We start from the raw sequence: 12,414 nt of genomic DNA, 5'->3' as shown, positions 1-12,414 counted from the left end.
GGTCAAGGGAGCAGGAAGAGGATTCTGCTTCGGTGACCAACTTAGATACAAGTGGAGCATCCACTTGATAGAAGGAAGAAAGAGAGCGCTGAGGAAGGAGGGTTGGCGGTCTGTCCAGTGTGTGAGTGCCAGGAGTTGTTGGTGAATGGTTTCCACCTTAGTTGGGAGAAATCCAGGAACTTAGAGCAGAGGTTTATGGCAGGGGTCCATCCAAGTGAGGGACGCAGCAAGAGGGTGGAGCAGATGGTTGATGATTAAGAATAGTGTTCTGGGATGGTTTTGCTGTGAGGTAATCAGGGTAGAGAAGTAGACAGTCTTCGTTCTGGAGAGAGCCTCCTTATAATTCAATTCAATTCAATTCAGTTTTATTTATATAGCGCCATATTACAATAAATGTCATCTCAAGGCACTTCAATCGTACAGTCCAATTCAAGCCATTGGAGTTCAATTCATTATAATCATAATACAATCAAATCCAATTCATCAAATTTAAAAATTAGTCCAATTGATACATACAGAGCCAATTACAAAACAATTTCTGAGCAAAGGAAACCAACAGATTGCACCGAAACTTCTCTTCAGTCCAATCTCCCGTCCTGAGCGTGCCTGAGGCGACTGTGGAGAGAAACGACTCCCTTTTACCTTTTACCTGTTGGAACAGGGAAACACAATTTAATGCCAAAACAATAATGCCAAATGTACATAATGTCATATGAGAAATTGAATGGAGGGAAAAAAGAGAACATAAGCCGCATTCGGACTGTAAGAACCTTCTGCAGTTCCCATAACCTTTTAATCCACAGGGCCGTTTTCTCCCGCATTCGCACATACAGGAACTCGGGACCATCGCCCTCAGTTCCTATAACCATTTTAGCTCCTTCTCCGAGGCTGGGTCTGTTCTGGGTTCTATAGGAACACATCTGACGTAGGTGTTTGGTGGTCGGTAGCTACGCCCCTTGTCATGCTGTCATGGCTGAAATGTTTCCTCATACCAAACAGACACAACCTGCGGGTGTTTGATAAGTTAAACTCACACGTGGTCTCCTTTGTCTGCGGCGCTCTGCTCTCCTTCCTTCATGAAACGAAATATGGCCTGCGCTCCATCCTTCGTCTCCTGACTCTCTCTGTGTGCTCTTCCAGCCTCGATGTTAGACGCCTGATGTGATCGTCCATGATTAATATCACCATCATGCAGACCATGAACACGGTGGCCTCCCCGCTCTCCATATTAGCTTCTTTGTGGTGTTTTTTTCTTCTCTCCTTACTTTTACCGGGTTTTGTTTTGTTTTGTTGTTGAATGTGGCGCTAAAGTAACACGTCACTGACGCAGATGGTTGCACCGCATCAGTCCCGACGTGGTCCCGACTCATGTGCGAATGCAGACTGAAACAGTTCCCCTGGGGAAGGGCAGTTATCAGAACGAAATTCGAGGTGGCCCGTTCTTAGAACGGTGTTCTTAGAACGGCTCTGTCCGAATGCGGCTATAGTGAGAAAAGATGTAACATTAAAGGCCCCCCAGCAGTTTACGCCTATATAAGCTTAACAATTGATTGTTTCAGGGTCACCTGAGCCATCCCTAACTATAAGCTTTATCAAAAAGGAAAGTTTTAATCTTAAATTTAGAGAGGGTGTGTGCTTCCTGGACATTTACTGGCAGCTGGTTCCACAGAGAGGGGCCTGATAACTGAAGGCTCTGCCTCCCATTCTACTTTTAGTAAACCTGCGGTTTGAGAGCAAAGTGCTCTGTTGGGAAAATATCTAACAATGAAATCTTTAAGACAGGGATGTCAAACTGATCCTTGAAAGCGCAGGTGTGGCTTCAGGTTTTTGTTCCAACCCTGCAGCAGCACAGCTTATTTATTTCATTCAATCAACTGAACTGTCTGCACTGAAGGTCTTAACCAGTTCAGTTGATCAGTATCAGAGGCTAAGAGGAGATCATTGGTAACTTTCACCAGTGCTGTTTCTGTGCTATGATGCACTCTGAATCCTGACTGAAACTGTTCAAATTATTCATTTTTTCTGTTGTTGTGTAAATTATCACAAAGTGATCCACAAGTTTTGCTGGAGTGGCACATGACTGTGAAGAAAAGGATGGTGAAATTAACTCTTTAAATCTTATAGCATTCTCTGAAAGACACCTTCTATATGTAAATTTCTTCTCAGAAGGTATATAGTCAAGTAATGTGAACTCAAAGGTTATCAAAAAATGGTCAGATCAGACAGGGTTACGAGGGAACACTTAAAGGGGAAGTTCATTTGTTTTAAACCTGGACCTTATTTCTGGCTTAAAATACGTTCATCCTCTCACCGATAACAGTTTGGTGAAAGTCGGGGTCCTTCAGAAGATATTTCTACACATACGTCTAGTGGGATGACTTCATCGCCGCGCGCCGCTGCAGCACAGCTTATTTACTCCGGTAAGGACGTCAATCGTACTCAAAGTCATCGTCTACGTCGTTAAAATCTGATAAATATCCTGCCATGTTGCACAAAACTAGCAGTAGCAAACTCCGTGTGAAGTTAGCCGACCGTCACAGAGCACGGAGTAAATAAGCTGTGAAGGGAAGAAAGAAGGGACTGTTACCTGTTAAGTACAGCACATTTCCTTATATGGAAAGCCTCATCGGAATGGTGGGACGTTTGCATGTTGGAATGGCAGGATGTCGAAATAGCGGGATGTTGGAATGGTGGGATGTCGTAATGGCGGGATGTCGGAATGGCGGGATGTCGGAATGGTGGGATGTCGGAATGGTGGGATGTCGGAATAGTGGGTTGTCGGAATGGCGGTTGCCGTCATGCTAAGCTAAAGACCTAGACACAACGCTAAAAAGTGAAAATGAAAACCAAAGATCTGTAGGAGTGAGAGTTAGAATATAACAAGTATGCGATAGAATTAACTATGCAAAAATGTGTAACTTATAACAAGAAACGTCCAAGAGGAGAAAGAAATTCCACAGAACACAATCTAGGTAACGGGAAGTGATGCAAATGCATCTTACAGCAAAACGTCAGAGATCACGGATCACATATACTGTATATTGTACTGTCTGCTTATTTTTGCCACTGCCTTCCCAGTATTTCTGGCTGAGGTAAACAAGTCTATTCTATTCATTTTGAACGATTTTCATTTCTTTCTCCTATCCTATTGGATCCACACTGTCTTTATATTTTCTAAACATATATATATATATTTTTTTTTTAAGTATGCTGTACATGCTGTAATATTGCCCCTCATAACTCTTTCAATGCATTCCACAACATAGGCGGATCCACTCCCCCAGTATCATTCAGCTCAAAGTATATTTGAATTTCCTCTTCCAGCTCTGTATTGTATGTTAGGATATGATAATATTTTTGTAAATTGCGAGGATGCGAAAAGTGGGTAAAGTCCCACACTGTTGAACGTAAATCCTTCAACACATCAATGATTCCCAGCTCTTGTGCCACTGGGTTCATTTTCTTCACAAATTTTACAGGATCATGAGAAACCCTTCCCACTCAATTTAAAAAAGTACATATGTACCTAATATATGTTCATAGTTAACAGTGCTTCAAATTAAGATAGCCACCCCTCTCTTATTGCCAGATACATGTGACGATAAGAAGACATGTTTAAACCCCAGTCCATCTAGTTTTGTGTGCTCTATGTCATTTAGTTGGGTTTCCAGTAGGAAAGCTATGTGTTTTTTCATCTTAAATTTGGATAAAATCTTGCTCGTTATTATTGGATTTTGGACACCATTTACATTCACTGAAGTACCAGTTCAAACTTGCTCTTTTATGTTTTGATCTCAAAACCTTTAACCATTCCTCCACTTTATCAAGAAAAAGTGAAGAACAATAAACGTCTCAACATCGATTCTTGAGGCATCCAAATGAGTAATGAGAAATTACTGTGTTCCCAGAATACACAACGTGGCAAAATGAGTCTGATCCTGAGGAGCCGATCAGCAGTCAGCATCCTAAATGTCTAATTAGGCTACATGACTCACAAAGTTTTATTTTTTATCATTTAAAGGATTTAACATATTTTGCCTCCACTTTGACGAGGTTACTTAGAAACATGATATCATTAATTGAAATCATTTCAATTCAATAATGCTTTATTAATCCCCAAAGGGAAATGACTCATGACGACCTCTGAAGATTTCTACCACACTTTCCTTTATGCAACACTTCAACATTCTATATATTTGTCAACAGATTTTTATTTTATTTTGTTATCTATCTTCAACAATTCTTCATCAATAATGAATACTGCAGCAATATAATTTACCTCTGGGGATTAATAAAGTCATGTTTTAATGATCTCATGTTTCTAAGTAAACTAGTCTAAGTGGAAGCAAAATACTGAAATCCTCAAATGAGAGTCATGTAGCCTAATAAGACATTTAGTATGCTGACTGCTGATCGGCTCCTCAGGATCAGACTCATTTTTTGCCGCGCTGTGTATTCTGGGAACACAGTAATTTCAAGATGGCGGCGAGCAGGAGGCTAGCCAAGGTAAATGTCTTGATTCCGTCATTTTCAGTTATTCTTTTAACACTTAAAGACTTACTTTTGTACAGATAATGCTTTCATCTTTTGCACAACATCATATGAAGTGGTATTGTTATGTGAAGACACAATTAGTACCAATTTTAAGCCTCAGATGTTCTAAAAACGAGAGGTCATTGCTGGCCACCTAGCCAACCAAATATTAACGTCAGGCAGCAAAGCACCGGTAAATTAGGCCAGAGAGTTTAAGGTTAGCCTTTCAAAGACATAGAAGATATGAATGTTTCAGTTTCTAGCTGCAATTGAAATTCAGTTGTACATCGGCCGTTTTACCGATGAAGGGTTTGGGAGTGGCGAGCTTTAGACGCTGTGTTAAAATTTATCGGCCTACGCCGTGGGCTAATAAGCTAAATTGCTATCTCCAAGTATTGGTTGCGTATGAGCTAGCCGACCATGGAGTTCGTTTAACAGACAGCATAACATGTTTTGGAGTGCGTAATTGGGGCATAGGTGGGCATTTTGGTTCTAATTCCCAGCTAACATTTCCTGTACTGTTTCGTGTTAGCGACATGTGTTTAATGTCGGTTTCGTTTTGGAAAGCGCCCGGAGCACGTTGCGCAAACTGTCTTATTCCGAGTGTTTGCACTAACGGTTGTTTGTCACTTTTTACGATATGAGGTCCCTCAGTTCAGTTAGATGGCATTCTTTTCTATTTGGCAGTTGGGAAAGATTCTGTTGTAGTACAGTAGTTTAGCCGCGGATAATGATTGGTGCTATGTGGACAAAAGTGAAACCACGCAGAGCGAAAGACGGATGAAACGCGTCGGTAGCTTTATTTTATCATTCCACTGTGCTTCTGAAGAGGCTCAGCTGTGTGGAAAGAAACAATACTCCTACTAAACGAACATATCAACAACCCATAATTGACTTGATATACAGTTGTCTGCGTTGATGGTCGGTACCATAGTTAGCTCTACTGTGTGCTATAGTGACAAGTTGCTATCCACAGAGCTTTGACGAAAACGCTTTGACCCCACCTCCATCTTGACTGCATCACTGATATATAAATGGTTGGGTTGTTAACAGGCGTTTTACAGAAATTACTTAGCTTCAGTACCATTTGAAAGCAAAAATGTCATGGAGTGAAGTAGTACTTTGATTAGGTATGACTTTAAGTGCATTGAGATTCTTTAATATGAATCCCTTCCTCTGACATGAAAGTACATGACATGAAGTCTCTTTGCTAAAGTCTGTTCATCGCTAATACCTTTTATCAGTCATGATGTTAAGACTAAATTTGACTTGATAATACCATAATATTCTTCAAAGGGAAAAACATTGCTATAGGTAGTTGTTATAGATAGATTACAGAATTAAAATAAATATCAGCTTACAAACATGTAGAAAGTCTAGCAGAGGGAAAGGGGGGGTAGAAATCTTCAGGGTTTTGTTTTTGTAGCATGGCATGATGATGTCACACACAGCATCAGCCGGTAACACAGGGGAACTCTCTCTGCAGACGACATGGACAGAAACTCCCAGTTGAACATCTGGGGTGCAGAGACACTCCTTCTCAGTGACATGTCCAGAATTACAGCATCTGTTGTTAACCAGCCCTGTCCAGGGTTCCCGCAGGGAACCTTATAAATTTAAAAAGGGAACCTTATTTGTAGACTTATAAAGTCTACAAATGTCTCAAATTTGGAACTTTAAATTTAAAGTCTTAAAAACGCCCAGATTTTCATCCAAGGTCTTAAATGTCATTTTGTCAAGTATTTAAAAAAAAAAATAATAATAAATCTACTTTTGTTAATTCCCAAGAAGTGTTGGCCACATAAAATACACTGAGTAAAACATGGTAATCAGAAGTTGATTGTGTGTGGTCTGTCCTTCTGAGGGGCTCTAATAGCTGCCGGTGTTGGTATGTGGTGATTAAACTACAAATCTGAACCATTTCCTGTTTGCAGCTGAGATTGGTGCTAAAAGGGATGAGCTCAGACATATGTAGGGTGAGGTTGTATATCCACATATATTATTTTTCTGTTGGGGAAAAAAAAAGGTTTTGAATTTCTGGGATCATTTGAATGTTTCTGGTCATGACTCGTGTTGATCTAAGATTTCATTCATAATGGCCTTAAAAGGTCTTAAATTTACCTTACTGAAACCTACAAGAACCCTGTCTGTAGTCATCCTCCTTTACTGTTACCTCTGTCTGCCCCTTATAGTGTTAAAACTGAAGGAGTTGTTAACAGTTGTTCTCGTAACCATGTCTCAGTGAAACAAATAGTATTGCCTGGGCCTGACTGACTAGCACCTAACAGCAAGAAAAGCACACAGTTATTGTGATCTTACTGCTGATCACGATAAAGCCTCTAGCATGGTTGCCGCGTCTGCGAGAAGTGTTGATGACGTCACGATTTCGTGCCCGCCATATATAGTGGCGCAAGTCGATGCGCCAGTAGTTGCAATCTTCTCCGTCACAGAGGTGGCGCTGCTACGTGAAGGTTACCGCTAACTATTCTACAACCACAAAAGTGGAGAAGAAAACAATGCCCCTGTCAAGAGCAGGAATAATGTCATTAATGATATTGCTGCAGTATTCGGATCATTTTAATTTTTTGATTCAGTTAAGAGGTGAAGGTCTGAAGCCACCGGCATCACCACTTGGAATCTCTGCCCTCTTCTTTGCCTTCACGTATCTGTCCCGTAGCTTCTTCCACACATTCTTACAGAACTCTCCCTCTTTCCCCAAAGTTCTGCCAATCTGTGCACCAGTTTTGCCAGTTTACGTGGTCCCTGTGCTGTTTCACTGCAGTTTCGTGCAGGTGTCTGTACAAATGCACCTCCTGACTGAGCCTGATCTCACATTGGTCCATCCGGTTCGTCGTTCTTGGCGCAGCCAAGTTACAAAAATCGAGTGGTGCACGACAACGCGCTGCGCCGTCTTTTCAAGGCAAGCGCCAGGCCTGAAACGTCATTTTGACGTCACGGTCCGCCACCGCCGTGAGTGACGCATCAACTATAACTCCGGCTTAACACTGCTTCCTTTACACTTGTGTACTTTACATTAGTGATGGGTAGATGAGGCCTCCTGGAGCGTTGCGGCACATTACCAAACTGTATTGATGCTGTGTTGGTATTTGCTGCCCAAAAATGGTCTCCAGTGAAGAAAAACAATGCCAAAACTTCCTCGTGTTTTGGTTCTTTGTTTTATTTGTCATTCCTTATCTTCACTACTAAACATGGTTTCTTTCTGGGATGGGTTAGTGGTGAAGGTAATTTTTACTTGCTCAGAGGTACTTCTATAGTATTACTGTTTCTGTTACCGTAACTTTCACTAACTTCACCTAATCTCTATGTGACACTTTGTTTGTTAATGGCAACACCAGCTACCTTTTTTCTCTTTCTCTGTCAACTCCAGGGCAGCCCAGACGCTGCTGTGCCTCATGTCCCATCTAGTGGTACAAAGTGATAATACAGAAAAGTCTGCTCAGCCCCCTTTTTTTATCCTCAGTCAAATATCTCAGCTGCATAGTAGATGGATGTTTTTTTTTTTAACACCATAGTTGTTGCTTTTTCCAACTCGGTTGATGGCTGCAATTGCATATTTTATGTTTTTATTAAAAAACATTTTGTATTCTACGAATGGCACCTTAAAGTTTGTCAAGTCGTCCATAATGTTGTCTCCACAAACGTTGGGTCGCAGTGATAGCCATAGATGCATCTTTACCTTATAAACTGTGACTGTTAATCAAGGTAGTGTAAAAGCATCATTCAACGATAGCGTCTGGTTTTAAGAGTCTTTGTTGCTGAATGTGTCTGGCACCTTATATTCCCCACACAATGCTGACATGCATGCAGCCAAAACCCTTTTTATTTTATTTTTTTTACAATGACTCCCAGATCCTGTGCCTTGTGTGCACATTCTGTTTCTTGAGGTTTTCATTTGCTCCACCTATGGGCTCCGCTAAAGCCACAGACCTGACACCATACATGTTGTTGACCTTCAGGCTAAAGTGTAGCTTCTTCAACACGCATCCTTGGTCATAGACTGAACTGATTACTGAATACCAAAATAGAAATAATCTAATGAAAAAACTGCATTTGGAGTGAAATACACTCATCCATTGACTATGGTTTTACTTCCATGTCATCATGCTCAGGTTTTGGGATCTTTGTGTTGATGTTTCTTGCCTTTTTGTATGTGTGTTCTGTTAGGAGCTCGAAGAGATTCGCAGGTCTGGAATGAAAAACTTCAGGAACATTCAAGTTGAGGAATCAAACCTATTGTCATGGCAAGGGCTCATTGTTCCAGTAAGTAGTAGTTCCTGTTTAACTGCTTCGACACCTTTAAGCCTTTTAGTTTTCTTTACTAACCTGCTCTGCTGACTTTCAGGACAACCCTCCTTATGACAAAGGTGCATTCAGGATTGAAATAATTTTCCCCACCGAGTACCCTTTCAAGCCTCCCAAAATCACATTCAAGACAAAGATCTATCACCCCAACATTGATGAGAAGGGCCAGGTGTGCTTGCCTGTGATCAGTGCAGAGAACTGGAAGCCTGCCACCAAAACTGACCAAGGTGGGTGATGCCGAAGGCCCTCTAAGTAGGCTAATGCTACATAGTACTTTTTAATTTTAAAGTATCTCATTATGGTTCTGTATTTGCTTACAAAGTGTGCCCTTGGATTAAACTATTTGATCAAAGGGTTAACATGTTTTTGATCCTTTTAAAATGATAAAGCTCTATCAGTAACTGACAGATGTTAACTAGCTAAGGTCTTAGCATAAGAGCCACATCTGAACAAGCATGAAATGTATGTATCATTATTTTCTTAATGGCAGATAAAACAATACCTAAAATCCGGCACCAACCGTTTGTTGTTGCTTCGCTGTTAAAAACAATCCAGTCGTAAACATTACTGTCAATATCCAAAATCTGTAGGTCTTATACCTTTAGCCAAGTTCCGACTTGAAGTTTTTCAGTGTTGGATTGTTGTGGTGTTCACACTACAGTGTGTTTCTCTGGTGTTGGACAGTTTTGAAATCATCCTGTGTGTGAACTGTATCACGTAGTGCCTGCTGTCATGCAGTTTCTCTCTTAATATTACTGTTGCACTGCACATTATCCCAGTAGCTCCAAGTGCTTCACTCTTTTGCTCACCTTATTGGAAGCCTGTCGTGATGTTGCATGCTGGAAACTTCGGAGACGTTTTACCCAAACTCCGCATGGTTTCCTAATCATCATGATTGCTGTATGTTTGTTTGTTTCCGGATTATTCAAAGTGGCATTCACAGACCCCATCCCATGTGCCCTCATTGGTTGTAGCTCCTCGCTGACGGCCCACTGAACTCTTCTCTCCCACTGACTACATTTTCAGTCAGAGGCTGAATATGTAGTCGGCAAGCCTCATAAATCACATCCCCTGGTGTTTTCCTCCTTTTTTTTGCAGCCTTCATATTCCGAACAAGTGGCAGAGACACAGAAGTATGATGACGTGAAACCTGATTTTTCTCTGGCTTTGTTTGTCTTGCAGTTATTCAGTCCCTCATTGCGCTGGTGAATGACCCTCAGCCTGAGCATCCCCTGAGGGCAGACTTAGCAGAAGAATACTCAAAGGACCGTAAAAAATTCTTGAAGAACGCCGAAGAGTTTACAAAGAAACACGGAGAAAAGCGGCCAATGGACTGATCACATGACAAGCTCATAGCCCTCTCTGTCTCTGTCTCCCCCCTCCTCTTTTCTCCTTGCCCGACCAAATTCTGATCCTTCTCTCTCGTCCCTGCTCTCGTCACTTCCTTCCTTCCTTCCTTCCTTCCTTCCTTTCTTCCTCCCTCCCTCACTCTCCTCTCCTCTTGTTTCCCACACCGCTCCTCCCTGCAGCCCTGGAGCACCCAGCTGAAGGCAGGCTGCAACAGCCAAAGCCTTGCTCCCCGTCCAGGACTCTCTGTGGATCAGGCAGCCTCTTCATCCTCCTCCTCCTCAGCCACAAATCTTCTGGCCATTTCTAACTTTATACTCTTTCTTAAGGCGAAAAATGGAAAAAAGAAATGCTAAGGGAACACGATGCTCATATTTGGTTAGATGGAAATATTCAGATTAATGTAAGACTTTTCTGCTGGCTTATTCGCTGTTAAACAATTCTTGTTGTAATAGATCTCCTGTAGACATTTCTTTTTCTTTTTTTGATAAGCAGAACAGAACTGTCTGCTTTTTTAAATATTTTGACCCATCATATATTCAATACTTTGTCATGATTTAAAAAAAAATGTGACAGAAGAAGCTGTAGCTTGGATGTGTGTGCTGGAAGAAATGTTTATCCTCTTCACCTCCATCACTTGTAGAGTTGCACTGTGAGTAAAAACAAGTGATTACCACCAAACACTCCAGACTTGCAGTTACCAGCACACAGATCAGTACACAAACTCCCCCACCCACCCACCCACCCTCCCTGATGTTCTTTTGATTATTTTTTGCAGTTAAGACATCACCATCCTGTTTAATTAGTTTATTGCATGGCAAATGGCTGTTGTGTGTTTCTTTTCCTTTATCATTTGCTTTCTCGACTGGAAACTGTTTTGATTGGCACTTCACGTATAAAATGGTGGGACGAATCTGGATTAGTTTGAAATCTTCCATGCATGAAACTTCATTCACAGCTGGACCCTAGAGTAGAACCACCTGTCATGTTAGAACCAGAGCCCGATATCACACAGAGACAAATTCTAGCTGCAGATCGACTGTCAGCTTCACCGCTGGAAGGGAGCTAACTTGTCGGAGGGGTAAGGAGGAGCTAGAGAAGGATGCCCTTGCTTGAATAGTGCTCAGCTCCCAGAGTCAGTCAGAAAACAAGCATCTGTGAGGCAGCTAGGAGAGTGCTGGCTGTCTGGGGATGAGTCAGGACATGGAAAGGGACTGCAGTGGCTAAAAACCACCATGTAACACCTTTTTGATCTGGTCCCAGTATTGTTTCATAATAAAGATGGCTAACCATTTGGCCTCACTGTGTCCCTGGTGAAATGAATTTTGCGTGTATGGCTGTGTGACAAGACCAACGAATGACGGCTTGGTAGAACAAAGTTAATTTAAACATTCTTTTAAACACAACACAGACATATTTGGTTTAATGAATAAACCGTTGTTCTAAAGTGTGATTTGTATCGCGACTCAGTTCACTCGCAACATTTCAATCTTCATAACAAAGTGACAAAATGTTCATTTTGAAGCTAGTAAATGGACCTTGGTTGTGTTGTCCGTTTCCAAGATAAAGATTGGCTCTTTCTGCCTCATTTGTCCATTGAGTTATATTGGATGCATGTATGTGGGTTTGTATTCCATAGTGGTCATTTTACAAACGCTTACAAAAGCCCCCCCCCCCCAAAAGGAAGACGCCTCAAGCAGAGCCAGACTGAATGGTCTTTGGTTGTGAGAAGAGAGGAAAAGATCAAGGAGATAAAACACTGAGCAGTGCTTGGTTGTTGTAGCAACATAATTAAAGATGTTTCTGGGTCATCTCAGCTGGCTCTAATTTGAAAGGGCTACTGTCAGAAAGAAGGTAACTTATTACGATATATATATCAATAGAAGAGTCAGTGGTTCCAACTCCAAACAAATATTGTATTAACATAATTTCAAACTTATAGTACATCACAACCTACTCTTGATCCAGTACTGTAAAAAATGTTGCAGCTCTACTTTGTGTTCATTTCCACAGAAATAATCTGTTTGAAGAGTTTCAGTCAGGATTCAGAGTGCATCATAGCACAGAAACTGCACTGCTGAAAGTTACCAATGATCTCCTCTTAGCCTCTGATAGCGGACTTGTGTCTGTGCTTGTCCTGTTGGATCTCAGTGCTGCATTTGATACGGTCGATCACAGTATCTTCTTACAGAAACTTGAACATGTTATTGG

General features: G+C 41.4%; 1 protein-coding gene across 1 annotated transcript; it reads left to right on the top strand.

Moving 5' to 3' along the window:
• Positions 1-4,448: 4,448 nt before the first annotated feature.
• On the top strand, positions 4,449-11,510 carry ube2l3b (ubiquitin-conjugating enzyme E2L 3b). The gene is made up of 4 exons (XM_075468168.1): positions 4,449-4,506; positions 8,719-8,814; positions 8,897-9,083; positions 10,039-11,510. Exons 1-4 carry the CDS (start codon positions 4,480-4,482, stop codon positions 10,191-10,193), a joined length of 465 nt encoding a protein of 154 aa, XP_075324283.1. The 5' UTR covers positions 4,449-4,479; the 3' UTR covers positions 10,194-11,510.
• Positions 11,511-12,414: the final 904 nt, after the last annotated feature.

Source organism: Odontesthes bonariensis, chromosome 6 (assembly GCF_027942865.1).
Source record: "Odontesthes bonariensis isolate fOdoBon6 chromosome 6, fOdoBon6.hap1, whole genome shotgun sequence".
Lineage (NCBI taxonomy): Eukaryota > Metazoa > Chordata > Actinopteri > Atheriniformes > Atherinopsidae > Odontesthes > Odontesthes bonariensis.
This window is presented reverse-complemented; position numbering and strand designations above follow the sequence as displayed.